The sequence below is a fragment of the Apteryx rowi genome, unplaced genomic scaffold, assembly GCF_003343035.1.
Source record: "Apteryx rowi isolate R43461 unplaced genomic scaffold, aptRow1 scaffold_19, whole genome shotgun sequence".
Taxonomy (NCBI): Eukaryota; Metazoa; Chordata; class Aves; order Apterygiformes; family Apterygidae; genus Apteryx; species Apteryx rowi.
Genome location: NW_020448196.1, coordinates 488,783 through 507,145, shown reverse-complemented (window position 1 = coordinate 507,145; position 18,363 = coordinate 488,783). Strand labels below are relative to the sequence as shown.

General features: G+C 34.0%; 1 protein-coding gene across 1 annotated transcript in view; it reads left to right on the top strand.

The window, feature by feature from the left end:
* The window catches only part of FBXL17 (F-box and leucine rich repeat protein 17), a 293,203-nt gene that overhangs the window by 92,005 nt on the left and 182,835 nt on the right, over window positions 1–18,363 (top strand). The window contains exon 6 of the mRNA XM_026062188.1: window positions 1,083–1,213. Within this exon, the coding sequence (XP_025917973.1) occupies window positions 1,083–1,213 (131 nt within the window). The remainder of the gene's footprint in view (window positions 1–1,082; window positions 1,214–18,363) is intronic.

Sequence of the window (18,363 nt, the reverse complement as noted above, 5' to 3'; positions counted from 1 at the left end):
TCTGGAACAAAACACGAGAACACTTTTTCTAAAGACCAGCTCCATTTGGAGTCCTCACTTTTTTTTCTTAAGTACCTTGACTTAATATTTAACTACTGAAGTGGACCAATTATATGATCTCACTTGTATGTCTTTACTTAATCAAATCCCTAGTGACTTAAATCACTGAAAAGGATTATTATTCTCTCTTACAAGGAAGGTAAATTTAATTAAAGTGTCAGTATTACCTAATGCAATTATTTGTTCCAAAGTATAAGAGATTATTTCAGACAGCTTAAAAAGCAAACAACACTTGRAAGTTACTATGACTAAACTGATCCATTGTTTGAGGATGCTGCAGAAAATTGTAAATATCAGCTTCAAATCTATCTCCTTCTGTGAATTCATGGCTCATAAAAGTAGTAAGAGAATTTTGTTTGCTTTTGAAGACCATTGTAATTATTAACAATGTAATAAATCAGGTTAATGTTAGTTACTCAATGGATAGATCATAAATCAGATTGTTCTGCTACTCCAAATATTGTTATTCTGAATTCCCAAGTCTTAACTGACGGCTGTGCAGGTAAGAATATATTATAAATGCTGCAATTTCTGGAAATGTTGTGGTATTTACTCAGTTTTGTAAAGTCTCAAATTTCTGGAATTTTTAATGATATGTATTTGAATCTGAGTGTAAATGCTTTTTCTGTTTCCCCTCCCTGCTCCCCCCCCCCCTTTTAATTTTAATTAAATGACTAGGTATTCCTATCTAGGTGCAAAAATGGTAATCTTACACTCTAAAAAGAGGAAGGCCTACACCACTATTATAGGTGGCATGGACCCATGTGCAAGAGAGATATGATCTCATGGAGTAAGTGAGAGCCTGCCTGAATTAAAAATTTGGGTATAGATTTTAGATGCTAAAAGTCAGATTGTGTGAATATCTCTGATATGTTTCCTTTTTGTGGAAAATATAGTAACTTCATCTTTCTGGCTAGCTTTCACACCTTATACGTGATTTCAGAAAGTTTAAAATTTTTTATAACAGTTATGTATATGAATAAGTTTCAGATCATTTCTTTCTATCGTATTTGTCTCAATAGCTAAGAAATCTTTCCAGCTTGGATCTACGTCATATCACAGAACTGGATAATGAAACCGTGATGGAAATAGTAAAGAGATGCAAAAACCTTAATTCCCTCAATCTCTGTCTGAACTGGATCATTAATGACAGGTAACTTCATTATATCCTCTGAAACTGGTAAAAAAGCAAATTTAACCCGTTGTATTAGTTGAGGATAATTCCTCGTGTCTGGGGGGCTGGTGGAGATCAGAAAAGCAAGCAGCTATTTTCTGAATGGTTCTTCTTGCTTGCTTTGGGTAAATCATCTAGACAGATTTTTCTATATGTTTCTGTAGTAGAGAAAAATTTACTTATAAATGGATAACAGCACTAACCTGGTGTTTTGCTGTAGATTATACGAGAATGTGCTCTTTAATATTTGTGATTGAAATGTACAATTGCTATTCAGAATTCTTCAGCAGGTGGCAAGCATTTGAACAGACTTATGTGCTACAAATAATGAGGCATATTTGACTACATAAGAAAATAAACTGCTTGTGGATTAAGTAGTAGATTTCATGTTTGTTTAGAAAGCAAGATGTACTTCATGTTTCAGCAAATAAAGCAGAGTGAGACTGAAGGAATAACTGTGGTATTTAACTTAAGCTTTTCCTTCTGACCAGTGCTCCTCCACTCCTGCTGTATTCCCTCCTTTGATCGGCTAATTTATTTTAAGATTAAGTAAATACACATGGAAGATGCATAGTTATGTTGCAGATAAGATGAAAAACAGTAAGAAAAATACAGAGAATTTCAAAAGTGGAAGTTTCCTTTTAAATTATTGAGAAAATTGATCAAAGCCACTGCCTTAAGATGAACCAGCAAAAACTTTCTGAATGACTTCTAACACAGTGGTTACTAATAATTATAACAGGTATTTTAAATAAAACCAACATATTACTTTTAACTTAAAGGTGTTCTAAATAATGTTTCATACTAATCAGAAAGATATGTTTTAGAAATTGTATTTCTTCCCCATGTCCACAGATTATTTCTAGCATATTCTCTTACAAGATTTGCTAAAATTTTTAAAAATGTACTAAAGTATAAATGAGCTTAGACTTTAGTAAAAGTATAATGTTATAAAAATACTGAAATATAAGTGTATTGAATGGAAAGGAAGCATCATCGAACTTTTACTATATCGCTTTTTAACCTTTAAGACTGTCTTTTATTTTTGTGGATTTAGGTCAGACCCATAATATAACTTCAGCRGTTTTGAAAGCATTTAATTGCATTAGTTTTTTCTCTCTATGGGGGCTTATTTGCATATGCAGAATAAGGCTACTGAAATGGAAAATTTCAGAATGATTCAGAAAAAATGCTAAGAAAAGAATTGTAAATATTAAAAGGCAGGAGCTTTTCAGGTTTTAATTAAAGTAGTTAAAAATAGTATATTTTTCTGCATGAGCATTTTGAGTAGGACAGTCTACTTCATGTCATCCAAATTGATCCTTGGCAAACTGTTCTTGAAATTACTATTTAATTGGAATGAAAAATATATGTTTTTAATTGTATGCATATAACTATAATACTCTGTATCGAGTCTAATTACAATTTTGAGACTTAACAAGAGAAGGAGACCTTTACCAGCAGTGACAGGAAACCTGCTATTGTGTTCATACTTTGCAAACAGTTGATTTTTTTGTCTCTGTAGTTCTTTCCTTTTATTTATTTATTTATTTTATTTTATTTTAATTTTTTTATTTCTGATCATACCTGTCTGTACTTTGTCAACATGTGACTGATATTTAAATAGTCCTTTGTAGGCAAGTTTAAATTAGCTTCTGGCTAAAAGCAAACAAAACAACAAAGAAAGACTTTTGAAAATAATTATTACCCTATTTAAATCTTATTCATAGACATTGTCATTTGGCAACTCAAGTATTTTTCCTGTTTCACAAGTGAGATGAAGTTCCAAATATTAGCCTTAACAGAAAGATGCCTTCCTCCCCCTCCCTCATTTAAACAGCAAATTTTAAAAGGCTGAAAACTAAATAACAGGAATGTGGATTTCTGTTAATCAAATACAACCACTGGACTTGAATCAGATTGGCACCAATTCAGCATAGTATTATGATTGTAGTCATCTTGAAGATAAGAGTGAACTTTTGGAAATTCACAGGGCTACTCAGGTGCCTAATAAGAAAATCCAACTGCCTTAGTAAATTGATGACTAAATGGTTCATTAATGATTTAAGGCAAGATGAACTTTACCTGTTTGGTTTTTGTTTGATGCCAAGCAATGGCTCTTAGAGGGGATGCTTTTCCTCATGTCGTTGCCTCTGAGTGAACCTTTGGTTCATCATTCTACCACATGCAAAATAGTACCAGTGTAAGATTTACCTGACTCATGGTAAAAAAATAAAAATAAAATTAGGTTAGTTTCCCCCTTTTTTTCCCACGCTTTGTCAAGTCTGCTTACTTATGAGCTCCATTTAGATAGGGATTATATCCCAGAATTTTACAAAACTAACCAGTCGCTTTGCTTTCTAGAATGTCTCATTTCTTTTGCCTTTGAAGCCTTGGAAAACTGTGTTTTCCTCCATCCTTTTGCTGCAGAATCCAGACCGAAGGAAAACTAGCAACTGTTTCATTTCTTAAAAAAATCTGTGCGGTTTAAAGGTGTATCTATGAATTATCTGTTAAGGGTAGTAGAGTACTGGTAGGTTTTATGACAGAAGTAAATCACAGTTTTTAAAACTGTACCTTAGATTTCTTTATTGTTTCCAGAAATTCATAAAAATTCTTTCCACAAGCAAGGCTGTGGCCTCAGAACATTTGCAGTGCTCTCTTGCTTTTGACTTAGTGTTATATTAAATGCTGTGACCATTACATTTCTTGCTAAGTAACTGAAAGGAATTGCAGCTTTCAGAGTGCAAGACCTCTATGTGGTAAATACTTACTAAGATTATGGTGCTGTGACTCCTTCGCACATGTCAGAACTATTATTTTTTCCTGTTTTGATCAAACCTATTTTGTTTTAAAAAGTATATGTCTGCAAGACATACATGAAACAGTAAAAATTAATTTCTTTTTACTTAAGGCAAAAATATGTTCACTTGAGATAGTCTTGAAATTTGTTTTAAAATATACAAAAAATGTCTCTTATAGTGACTTGTAAAACAGCCTCTTAAAAGTTGAGAGTTAAAGAAGATCTCAAAAGGACCTATTAGAATAATCTAATTTTATGATTTCTTCTGTCAGTATTGCAACTCACTTAAAAGCTTCACCTAGTATTTATCATGTTGGTTTAATACATTGTAGAAAAATTTCTACTACTTGTTTCAAATATGAGCAAAACAAAACTTGCAAATTCTGTTAGTATGCATCATAGATTACTTCAGGTCTTTGCATTTGGACAGGAATAAATGTTGGATCTCTGTACATGGTGATGTGAATAATACATGCTAAGATTTGATTTAAATATCCATACTGCCTTAATGTTGTCATAATGACTGTTGCATTTGTTCTATCAAATTTCAATTGATGCAATAAAAATGGTGACACCTAGAAATAAAGCTCCTGGTGGATTCAGGAAAATGTGGCATGACATACTAGCAAGACTAAGAAAAGTTTGGGGAACATCTGCTATGTATTGTATCTGTAAATGGTCAAGGAGCAAGCAGCAATTAATCTACTATTCTGTCATGAATCTTCGCACTGTGGCCTTGGAGTTGCAATTCATTTCTGCTTCCATATTACTAATTCACCTAGAGACAGACATTTAAAAGCTGCAAAATCTTTAAGAGTATTTCTGCCTACTTAACGTCATCTTTCTTAATAAAACACATCCTTTGTGTATTTGCACTGAATGTTTGTCAGCCTCTGGTGTATCTACATTTCTTGTAATAAACATCATGGAGCAGAGAACAGTGCAGATTTTTTTTAATCATTAAGATAGGAATTTTATTCTGAGCTATAGTGAGGCATTTTGGTGCCTGTAGCACTGCAAATCATCTAGGGTAAGGGTCTGCTTGCATAACAAAATTAATTATAGATTTTTCCAGTCACAGTACAATAGTTTCTTAGCCATTCAAGAACAATATCTGGTCCTTCCTCTGTGGATGGTGCCAAGTGTTATTGTCGTAATATCTCAAGAGAGCTGTGTAGATGGTAATTTGTTATCCCATTTTTGTAGGTGACTTGTTAGCAGGTACTGAGATTTGCAGCACATCTGAAGGTTATTGAGAGTAAGCTGTGCTTGTGGTTTGGAGGCAGATACACAGTGTCTGCATGGTGGATATACAGTATCGTGCATAGTAAAACAGCAAGTAACATTGGTTGAGGAACTTGTAGTCCTATTGATTACTACCATCAGACTTCATAGTGATGTGGTGGAAGATGAGCATCTGGGTGTCTTGCAGGTGCATCCTTAAGTACAGGTGGGAAACCTGAATTTGGACTAATTTTACTATCTCTGAGAAAACTACTGCCCTTCCTTGGTGCTTTCATCAAATGTCACTGTAGATAAAACAGAGTAAATAGTGTAAGGGGACAGGCTGTGCATACTGTAATGGTTAGGACTTATCAGTGAGCTTTCTGGCTGTAGTCCAAGGTGAAGGAACTGGGAAGTACAGACTTTTGGATGAGATTAGTAGTCAGGAATTTAATACGTGGAAGAAATTCAGAGAGAACATGGTAAATGTTTGGAAGCYAGGCCATAATCCTGAAAACTAAAATGTTTGTGCAGCAGAGTAGTCAGGAGAAAGGAACCTTTTCTCTTTTGAGTCTCCTGCTTTCTTCTGCTTGGTCTCTAATGCAGAATAATTTTTACAGGATTGAGTATAGTGAGTATCATATCTGTTGGATGGAGCATATTTCAACACTGTTACTTAGAGTAAGTTATTAACATGGCCTTCCATATGCTAGGGAAACATTTAAGAATTTTTTTGTCAGCTGCTGATGTGACTTCATTTGAACCCATATAAACAACTTTGGGAGCATCTGATCTCATCTGGATTTGCTGTGGGTAGAGTATGCAACACTAAAGATGGTCTCAGCAAGTGATTAGCTCAGTATGTTGAGTCCCAAAGGTGCCGGTGTATATGGATCCCCCAGCATTTCGTTATTGGAAGAGAGCACCAAAACAGTAGCCCAGTTCCTACAGTTATATTTTTAGTAAACCCCAGAATTGGTGAATGCCTGAAATATATTTTCAATTAAGAAAAATTATATATTCAGGTGAATCTTGTCTTCTTGAAAGTGTAAGTCTTTACGTATTGATGTGAAAATTATTTTAATAAAAATACTTTTAAAATACAAACATAATTGTATCTATCAACTTGCCTATGATTTTACACAAGAAAATTTATCCTTTATCTGTGCCTACTATAGGCACTAATGTTGCTTGTTGGTATTCATCACCTTTAATCTAACTGAAATGTAAATGTGCTTCAGGAACACTGATGCTTATTCCTGTCATTTTGTATAACTTGGACTTGGGGATATAGTAAAGCCCTCCAAAAGAATAACAGTACTTGCATTATATGACATCTGTCATGAATTACTGTAGGAGAATGCTAGCATTTCTTAATTCTGAATTCATTTCCTCCTTTCAGTGTTATCTAAAAGATCATCTCCTTTGAGTCCTCTTGCGTTTTTATATCTGYGTATTTATTGGATTTTTACAGCCAACTACATCAAAAAGTTAAACTCCATAAAAATTACATAATGTACCACCAGTGAATATTGTTTGTAAAATTATTTCTTTTGAATGTCATATTTTAATTAAATTTGTAAGAAAATTTGCTTTACCTTACATAGTTTTTTTGTGAAATGAGTTGGAAGTTGACTCTCAGATGTTTCAAATTTTAAAATATAGCATTGAAGTTAGACAAAGAAAGATAGCATACTTTAGTGAATTTCCTACTTTAAATTATGGGACTATGTGTTCTAGAGATATGGAAAAATAATCCTTTGTGATTAGTCTAGAAATTGCATTAATTTAGGATCAGAATTAAATAAGCAGATAAAAGAGGGTCTAATCTTAAAGCAGAATTAGCATGAGTCTTACCATTGATATCAAAGGGCATAAATTGGATCCTTAACTTTTTTTCCCCTTGTTTTTATTTATTTATTTATTTATTTATTAAGACCTGGGTTTAAAAGGTAGTAATAGGTTGTCAGTTTTACTCTGGGATGTGAAGTCACCAGGCAGGAAGGATCTTTCAAGAACTCCTTGCTCAGAAACATGGAAATTGATATTAAGAAGTTTGTAATTTTGAAATAACAACTGAAAACTTTAAAAACAAATTCTAAATTTTCAATCTAAAGTTAAGATCAGATGGAAAATACACAAATGTACCATTAAAATCAAATATCCTTAGTTTTTCACTATTGCATTCTATTTATTATACTGCATGTATGGTAGAAATAATGCTAATTAATAATTTAATAAGGCTAATAATCTTTTTAGTGTCACATTTTGTGTGGACAAAGATGTTAACATTTGTAAAATAAATTTTTAAGATAACTTCCTTTCACATGCTGTGTACAGTCAATATTGCTGTAGACCTTGAGAACAGATGTTTATTTGGTTGGAAAGTATTTAAATTAAATAATAGTAGCTTGTTATTTTAAAAATACTGGATTTAAATTTTGAATAAAATGTTATATCATTTATTATTTATTTCAACAAAAAATGCAGTTTTTTCTTTAATTCTGGATGGTAGTGTTTTAGCCTTTTCATGCTTGAATAGCAACTGCAAAATGTAATGGATATACACATTATATCTTAATATCTTCTTCCCATTCCTGCACTGTTAGCCCAACTATGTGTCCACAATGCTGCAATGAAATAAAAAATTTCTATGAAATCTCTGCCAATTTAACTGTTCTGGAACCAATTGGAAGCAACATTTTGGAAATGCAAATTAAGATGTTCTGGCTGGTTACGCTGTAGAGGCCACTAGACTTTTCATTTTAATCTCAGCTTGGCAAGACAGTAGGGTAGTGAGGAGACCTCTTCTACCCATTTCTTGATGCTGATGCCTCGATACATCTTTATGGAAGCAATAGCCCAAGAAATCAGAGAAGGTTCTGTGAAACTTAGTATTATTTCTTTTACAGTTACCTATCATTTAATCTGAGCAGATGAAGGGGAAAATATTACCACGATAGGGAGAAAAAAAAGAAAAGCATTTGGAAAAGAAATTTTTTTGTATATTGAGTCAGTAAAGACATTGGAATGCACTACTAGTTACTGTCCTTAAAATATCACTTTAATAATTTGTTCTATTAGAAGTAATAGGAGAAGAAATATTGACTATCTAGCATTTTTCATGTTCCTAGTGTGTATAATCTGATAAAATAGGAAAGAGTTACAATTAATCCAAATAGCGTTGGAACACATTTTTTCTTAACAATGATTGTAGTTTATATTTTTAAATACATACAGTAATCCTGATATTATGATAAATATTATTCATTAATATAATGGTTAAGTAAAGTGAGTTTATTATAGTATGAGGTAGGTTAGGAGCACCATGACATAGTGAAATCAGAAAACTGTGAAGTGGAACCATGAAAATATTCACCAGGAATACATATACATATCTAAGTAAAAGTTGTCTTTTATTTGTATTATTGCTTTTTCTGCTAGTTGTCTGAGACGCTTTTGACAGATGACAGTAAAGAATGTGTTTTCTTATAATCCCTGTCTTCTGTTATCACCTCAGTTCAGTTGTTTTATAACGACGTTCACTTGAATTATATCCAAAAGGGTTGACTCTAGGAGTTTTTCAATACTGATAAAGCCTGATACAACTCTACTAATAAATTTGTTTATGGTCATTTCTTTGACCCAAATTTGTGGAGAACTAAAAAGCAACAGTGTTGCATCTGATCAGCTGTCTCTACTATAAATAAATGCAGTTTTATGCTATTCGTTTCACAATTATTTACAGGTTGTAGGGGGTCAGTTCTTTACCTAATCAATTAAAATGTAAAGTTGTGTGATTCTTCTTACTGTGATTATCCAAGTAGACGTTCTGTAGTATTTCATTGCAACACTAAGGTAACATTTATGCCAAAATATTTCCATTGGTAGACTTGGGAGTTGTTACTCACTCATTATTTCAGCAAATTAATATCATGATTTAGTTTTTGCCCACATTGTGCAATACTGTGTGAGAATTGCATCTTACTATGCTCAGTAATGCAAAATGAAATTCCTGCAGAAGCTTGTAGTGACCATATTAGCATGCCATTCTGCATCTCTTTGCTTTAAATGATGTGTTGCTTTTCAGTCCAGTCTCCAAGCTGCTTGAACAAGTGTGGGGGCATGGTTCACATCACAACTGACTCAGAAATCTCAGTGCTTTTGGGAATTAGTACTCCTTTCAGCTTCTAGGAATAAGCCCTGAACCCATTTTAAAAATGCTTCTGAGAACAATTCCTTTGGCATTGCTATCAAATGATTTTTATCCAAACATTTGATTGAAATGCATCATTCTGATATTGTCTGCAAAGCTTAAAAATAAGATAAAAATCGGAGTTCATTTCCTATGGTTAAGCAAAACTGTGTATTAAATAAGTTTGTAGCTGGTTAATTCTACTTCTGCTTATCACTGGTATTAAAATAAATGGCTTTTTTGGAATCATTTGCGGGCGGGAATGGATGTTATCAGAAACAGTAAGATTTCCGAGATACTGTGTTTTGCCACCATTTTATCTTTCTTTATGTACTTGAGAAGCGGGGAAAACAGTCCACTGTTGTCAAACAGCTGAAATGTATGATAAATGAGCTCTGTAAATAGTGAAAATATGAGGAAAGCAATTAAGTCTGACAATTCTCATGTAAGAAACTTGAGATGATAAATATCCTCTGTGATTAGTTATTAATTTAGTGCAAGGGACTTAGCATCAGCCTAAACAATTTTATGAATTGTGGCATAAAAAAAAATTTTAGAAGATAGGTATACACTTGTTAAATGAAAGGAGAAATTGCTTGGACTTGATTGGTAATAATTAAAAATGGCAGACTTGACACAAATGTGGCTTGGTATTTTCTATATGACAGTCCTTACAGAAATTAAGAAAGGGCAATGTTCCCTGAAGGCATGGAAGTGACAGCATGTTATAAATTTGAGTCCTTAGTGCATCATGAAAACTGAAAGGTTTTATATGTATAATTTCTCTACAAATAAAATATTTGCAGTGGTACGACTTGAAGTATTACAGAAGAAAAAAAAAAACCTCAACTTACTGATGCTCAGAAAGAAAATGCAATACTTACTGCAATTATAGTTGAGTTCTGAGGTTACCATGTGTAATTCACCATGCAGTGAGAATAGGCAGTATTTGGAAGGAGAGAAAGTGACGGGTATCTTAATGGTTTACTGCACTGACTATATTGTTTGGAGTCTGTCAGTATATCCATTATAAATTTCATTTTGAAGGGTGCATAATTCATCTTCTAAATTCTCTTTGGGCAGTTCATTGCTGCATGGATTATAAAGTCGAAATTAAATATTTTGCAATTTTAATATTTTTTGTAAGTGAACATAGGATCCATGTTATTGGTGGGACATGCCATAATTAAAGCAGTAAATGTGTATGATACATATTCTAATTCTCTTCAATCCTTCAATCAGTTTAACTCTGATTCCCCTGGCCAATCCTTCAGTCAGTTTAACTCTGATTCCCCTGCTTAGTTTTTTCTTCTATTTTTTGTTAAAACCAAGTAAGGGTTTTTATGCTGAGTTTTCTGTAGTTTTAATTGAACTGATAATGACTAGTTATAAGTGATGATATTTTTATGTGTTTAGAATTCAAGATTAACCAACGAGCAGTGAATTGTGAAGGATTTGGGGTAAAGGAGATGAGAAATGAATGCATTTCTGAAGGTGTTTAGTTGAGCCCAAGGGAAAGAAGCATGATGAAACCAAGATGAGCTGACAGAATGAATGACTAGGTTGTTCTGCAGTTGGCAATAATAAAGAAATAAGAAATACAAAGAGTAGCATAACCAGAGAGTGGTGATCTGGGGTGATGCCTAGGCAATGTAGGCAATGAACATCAAATGAATGAAACTAAGAATAAAGGAGGCAAAACGGTCAGTTATGTCTGACTTGAGTCTAATTTGCTTCGCTGCATAGCCTGTGATCATGATCTGCTCATTTCCTAGATCAGAACCATGCAGGAGTGTTCTGAGACTTCCTTCAGTCCATGTATCTAGTTTTCTATCCCACAGAGGGAGAAAGAAACTGGTATATACCTGTGTCCTGTGCCAGGAGGGAACTGGGACTCCAGCCAGCAGGTACGCCTAGTTTTGGGAGGTGTGGAAGACTTCCAGGCCTCACAAGTTTGAGTCGCACAGAGAAGACAAGAAACACCCCATCCAATCATCAAATGCGGTCTGAATTTTTCACTGACAACCATTTTTATGATCTGAAGAACATTCTGGTACTAACATTTGCTGTTGGAGTTACTTTGTTTTTTAATTGCTCAGCTAAGAACACGGAAGGTTGAATAAGGGAGCTTTACTATGGCAATCATCTGATTTCTCAAGATTTATCATGCTACTTTTGGAAAGACCATCATCTCCTGATTCTGGAAAATGTACTGGCCAAGCAGGACCTGAAGAAGGTCCTAAAGAAGTAAATGATACACTGATGTTTTTGTTGGTGTTGGTATTGCATACAGTGAAGAATGAGAAAATTCGGTTTCTGCTCTTGTTCTTCCCCTCTCTCCACCAATACTACATCCCCCTACCCTGTCTTATTTCTTGTCTTTCCTTTCCCTCCCTTTTAACTTTTTTCAGGTAAGAGTCTAATTAGTCTAGCCAGCATCATTTAATAGAATTGTTCTGAGCCTATGACAGTGGACAGTTAAGAGCAGTGCCAGAAGCCGTGCACGGGGACAGGTTTGCCAGGTCCCAGATGATCCACACTGTTCTGTAGGCTGGTACTCCGGTTGCAAGTAGTCGTTCCCCAACCCCCCACCCCCCATAATTTTCTTTCTTTTTCTTTAAAGAAATACAATTAGGGTCTTATCAACATCCATGTCTCATCTTAATTACTTTTGTTTTTTACCAAAAGAGGATAGCTGTTAGTGTGTTTAATATCCTAAAAGACTGATGAAATACCAGTTTCTTTATAAATTCTCCCTGTTTCTAAAGGGACATAATTAAAATACAGATCATACTAGTATATATTTCAGGTTTTCATCTGTATCTCAGTGAGCTTGAAATGTAATAATAAATGGAGAAGCATCTTCTGGAGGAATTGCATATTGCCTATAGTATTTTCCTGGCTTCCTTCTCAAATTTCCACAGTTCAGAARGAAAGAAAGCTACAATGAACTACTAACCTACTTGGAAAGCTATTTAAATTGTATGGCTAGTTTATGATTGTGTATGTAGCAAAAGGAGAATAAACAGATTTTCCTTCTGTTTCCCTTTGGGACAAGATTGTTCACAAATAGAAACGTCAAGTCATTAATGCATAAACGCTTTAATTCTAGTCCTATAAAATGAAACAATGTACTTTTAAATGAACATTCTATAAAAGTCAGCAGAAGAACAAGCCATCTGTGATATGTCTTACAGCACACACAAAATTTCATGCTCATGAAACATGCCTTACACTTGGCATTTGAGGACAGTGAAATTAAAGTTCTGGTATGTTTTTTGGCATATTATATTTTGATTTTTTCCAATTTATTTTCAGTTATTTTTCTTTCACAATATATATTTCTTAAAGTTATGTTTTTGTTTTCTTTCATTGCATATTTTTACAGTATGTATATATATGTATATGTACATACATAATATAGCGTGTGGGTAACAGAACTTTGAACATTGTATACTATGCTTTCTGGGTGCATGATAACAGATTTTTGCACTTGTGTAGGCTTGCTAAAGGTGTCGAATGAATGAATGCTTTCTAATTTGGGAGTTGAGAAGTAGCTACTAAGTAGAATGTAAAAGAAAATATTTCTGGCAAGATCCCTATTGCAAAATAAAATCAGATTTTTCTCCCAGGAGTTTTGTTGGTCTGCACCTGTTCTGGTGGATGCATTTTCCAAGATTGTTTCAATATAAAATAAGGCAAAAATTAGGCGAGTGAAGGTGAATTTCTCAAAAGCAGAAGTTAAAACTAAATATCAAGCTTATATTTAGATAAGAGTTATATGCAAGTTAGTTTCTGAATCTGAGGGACTAAATTTTTTGTTTGTTTCAGGAGTAACGTAACGTATCAGTCAATAGTACCATTTTATTGAAGCCATGCTTTCCGATTAAGATTGACCAGGAGATCAGGCATGCTAGATGCATCCTGAGTGCCAAAACCTGAGGCAGGTTGCAAGAAAAAGGCAGCTTTTTTTGCCTTTTTTTTTTTTTTATCCTGTTTGCTTGATTACTGTGACTGAGAATGTATCTGTTGACATAGTTCAGAGTAAAATGCACCCTTGAAGTATTTACTTACTGGCATCTTTTAGGATAAATTTTACTCACAAAGCCTAGGTATCATTCTGTTGTAGAAGTTGCTTTTCCATGCTGACCTTGGCAACTGTCTATCAACAAGGCATAACAGTAAGCTTGTTAGACTGAACAGTGAATAAAATATTACAGAGAAAGGCCTGTCAGATGGCATTCAAATATTCATGCAGTCCTTTTAGATATTGAAAGTAGTTTCCTACAGTGAATGAAGTACTTAAAGCAGAAGGTTTTACCTTCACTTGATAGTTTTCAGTTGTATCTTTTTACTATAAATTTGTATACAGTGCTTCTGATTTTCTTTGCTTTAGCAATCCTCTAAATTGAGATTTGTAGACTCTGTTGAGAGAATTGGTGGTGGGGGGGGTTGTTTTGTTTTTTTAGAATTTTATATTGGCTGGATACTTTGTTATATTTGCTTTAAAAAAAATACAAAAACATGAAGACATGAAACTGGTTAAAAATTCAGAGGAATAATGGTGTATTTTGCCTATTCTTGTTCTCTTTACTAGTATGTGACCCAGTTCACTAAAAATAATTCAAATAGAGTAGTGTTAATCTGTAGTTGCTTGGTCTTTTCATATAAACATCTAGGTGAATTTGACTTCTGTGTTCCAAATGTTGTATAAAGTGGTTTAAATTGTACTTTTAACTAACAAAGTAATATAAATGAGAATTTAGACTTTCAAGAAAGTGTTTCCCTAATCTGTATGGCAAAACGTAGCCACATTTCTACTTTCAGACACATTAATTAAATATTGGCCAGCTTCATTTGGCCTGGAAGGTTTGTGCCATCCTTTACCGTTTCAGCAGGGGAAAAAATAAGAAGCGTGTGCACAAGCTTTCATCCATTAGTTGTCTTCTGGCCTGGGAGACTGTGTCAGGAATTTGGAATGATATTAAACTCCCTTGGGGCAGCCAAACAAGAAATAAAATATATTCTGTGCAACATAGTTGTTCTCAGTGCTCTCCACTCAGACTATTTTCCTGCCTGTTTTTGGTCTCTTTCTGGGCAGCAGCAGCAGAATTGCCAATATTTGTCAGAGCTTGTGGCTGACTGTGATGGGCATTCCTGTTTTTGCATAATAAGAGTAGTAGCTCAGAAATTTCAAGTTACTTTTAACCCTCTGTTCATAGTTGAATGAAGAAAATCCATTTTATACTAGCACCTTGTAAACTTCCAGGACAAAATAATTTGATTTAAAAATGTAAGATTCACAGTTCAAAGGAGCAGAAGTGAAATGAAAATGTAAGTGAAAGCTGGTGGATTTGGGGATGGCGGGGAGAGGAATACTTTACTTTTCCAGGCTAGGGCCGTTTTTCTTGTCTGTCGCATTTAGATAGATGTACCTCTTGTGGTATCAATTAACCATTTTCACAAATCGTGTTTCTACTCTGCAGCTCAATGAATTACACAGTCTGCATAAATTACATTTGAAAGAGTGAGTATAATATAGAAACATTCTTAATACAGTTCATTAGAATAACCTCTTCTRTGTTCTCTGATCTCCTCCTGTAAGGACAAGCACTTACTTTCAGGCTTGCTCAGATATAACTATGATTTTGTCTTAAGCATGTGCTCTAAAACAGTAAAAGATATTAATATGAATAGATTTTTGTGTCATTCTTTCTTTAAAAATGTGTTTGGCTGTTCTGTTACTGCATAACAAGAAGTACTTCATTGCTCTGTTTGATAGATTTCATTTTCTAAGTAAAATATTGTCTTGTTTTGAAAAAAGTTTTATCACAATATTGAAGGTCATTGTTCATTAGTGTAGATTTGCTTAAGTTTTCAAAATTCTTAAGGCCAAGTTTTAAAATAAGTATTTCAAAAGAATTGTCAATAGCACATACAGTTGTAGTATTGTTTATAGCATATTGTTTTGACTCATTGCTTTCGTATGCAGTGTGCTTCTCTCTGAGATCTTGACAGTCAATATTGTCAATTATTGGCTGAATAAAGATTGCAAAAGTGTGTCCTGATACACCCTCACCAAAATGGTAGTATATAAATATATCTATGAATCCACATATTTAATGAATTTTATGAATTAAGCTGAAGCAATGTCAAACTATGATTATTTTTAAAAAGTGGTACAGGAGTTGGAGTTTGAATTTTGCTGTTATATGCAATTTTTTATGAAAATACTGATCTAATAACATAGAAATTTAAAGATAATTATTTATTTCTAAATCAATTTTTATGGGTGGCTTGCTCTCCAACTACTGTTCCAAACACATCAGTCCAATAAGTACAAAACTGTACTGTAATGCATAGGAATATAAATGCCTACCTTTTAGGGAGGAAAAAAAAAAAAGGAATGTGTGATTTTCACGTTGTTTTGCGTTTCTACTTTTTTGTAACATCTTCGATTTTATAATCTCTTCCATAATTTTGCATTACAAATGGCACTAAGTGAAGGATAAACTTTGTGGAAAAACTCCCCAGAGCATTTGCATTTTTTTTTAATGTGATGCCAAAAGGCAAATGGCCAGGATAGAAATAATAGCAGGTGCTGATTTTTTTTTTTTTTTTCCTTCTCTAGATCTTGCCCTAGTCTCTGGCCCTGTAATTTACAAGTTTATTAAAACATTAATGGTTGTTTACTTGTTTTTTTTTATTGTCTTTAATCCAGATTCAGTTGGTGATGCATCTGACAGTAATGGAATGTAGCCTCTAACTTTGCCCTGTGTTTCTGAGAGAAATTACCATTTGTATCGGCATAAATATCATACTGTTGAGAAAATAGTCTTTTTTCAGCCTATATATGTCTTTTGGAAGAGAGATCATTTGTGTGATTATAAAGTCTCATTTAAAATGTAGCTCAACTTTTTTCCTGGTAGTTAGGACTTCTGAAACAAGTAACCATGCTTTAAGCAAGAATTACAGCTGGAGTTAAACCATGCTGCATTTGAGATAATTTCATGTTGCTGCGTATGCATTCTGTGATCTCCATGTCACAGTGCGTAGCTGTGGCTATTTGGTTGGGCCATAAGAAAATAGCAGTGCTCCTGCAGCTGGAAACAATTATAAGGACTAGAGTCACACCTTGATGGGAGCTGTGATCCATGGGAAGGAATCGGGATGGTCTGAAGGCTATGTGGCTGTCCTCAACCCCTCTGCACGGTGTGGATGGCGGTGACATCTGTTGCTGCTCACTCAGTTTCTGTTCTGGTCAATTTTGACTCACTGGTACTTGGCTTTCTCAGGCCGTCTGTCTTCACGGTACTGCTGCTCCCTGCAGATTCACTTAATTGTCCTTTAAAAAATGCGTTCACTTGCCAATGGTCATTTTTTCTAATTTGCTTGCATGCTGTGTCTTCCACCCTTTATTTATCTTTTTTATATTCTCTATTGTTAGCATTCTGAGCCAAGCCTGTACCCATATGGCATTTACCAGAGTCTTCAGCCCAGTCTTCATCCTGTTGGAAAGAGGTGGCTCTAGCAGTATGCCCTAGCTCTGTGAGGGGTGAGAGGGCTGGCTTATTTTTATGCCTTTATCTCTTAGTAAATTTGTTGTTGTACAGTGAGGAGCTCTGATTGTAGACCCTGCATGCTACTGTAGGACAATGGATGAGCAAAACTGGTCTTGTGGTACAGTTCTTTGGTAATTTAGGTGATGATTTTCATCTAATAATTTCCCTAGGCAAGCCCAATTTTTGCAGCCCCTGAGTCATAAGACAAGGGCTCTGAAAATGAGACCACACCTAAAATGTGTCACTGCATCTTCTATTTCAATGCAGGAAATGATTTCATCTCACTTTATGCCTTCTTTTTTACACAGGTACTTTGAGTATTACTTACGAGGGTAAAATAAAGAGCAGAGCAAAATAAAATTCCCCCTTCCTGAGACTGCAAATTGTGCTAGTAACTGTATCAGGAGAGAATGCCATGTAATCACTCTCTCTCGTTTGCTTACTGCCGATTGCCTGTCACAACCAGTCTCAGCAAATGTCTGGAAAATAGTGGCATTAAATAGATACTTGCCTCAAAGTAACTTTCATTATAGCAAATACTTAGAGCTCTTGCTTCAGGAAATATAAATAGGTAATTCTTTAGGTACCTTGGAGGAGAATCAGCTCTCAGATTACACTGTCTTAAAATCCATTTCTCATATAGTTTAGGTGAGTAACTCCAGCCATGTTCTCCAGTTAAAAAATAACAGTTGAATAGCAATACACTTGTATCTCTTGAGACAAGAGAGGCACAAAACCCCCTCAATTTTTTGAAACAGAAATAATTTCAACAAATATATGCAATATTATTATTACAAGACATCTCCAGAATGTGAGACTTACAGATGTTTTAAACCATTATTTTTACTCTGTTTAAATAAAGATTATCTTTCTGTCATAAAGATTTMATCTTATAATGCAAAGTTTTAGTGCTTTTTGAACTTCAGGAGACCAATTTTTGCACTGAAATGTGAAACGTATATATGCATAGTGTATGTAATTTGTTCTGGAACTTCAAAGTGAATTTTTGAAGAGAATTTTCTATAGAGACAATATATTATGAACATAAAGAAGTTTTACTGATAAATATGCAGTGGCAAGAATTTTAAAGTCATGCTTCAAAATCAAATAGTATTTGAGAAATATTAGATTAAGGCTCATAATATCATATCATTTTATCTGTTTTATGAACTTATTCTCAGGCTCAGGAACTTGATATAAATTCCCCAACCTCACTGAAACATCACTCTTTAGAACAGGATTAAAATCCTCATTATACTTACACATTCCACAGGAAAGTCATTTAACTGTTTTTCCACCTGTAGTTTGCAAGCAGTTGTCCTTGTCTACCTTGTGAAGTAGTCTC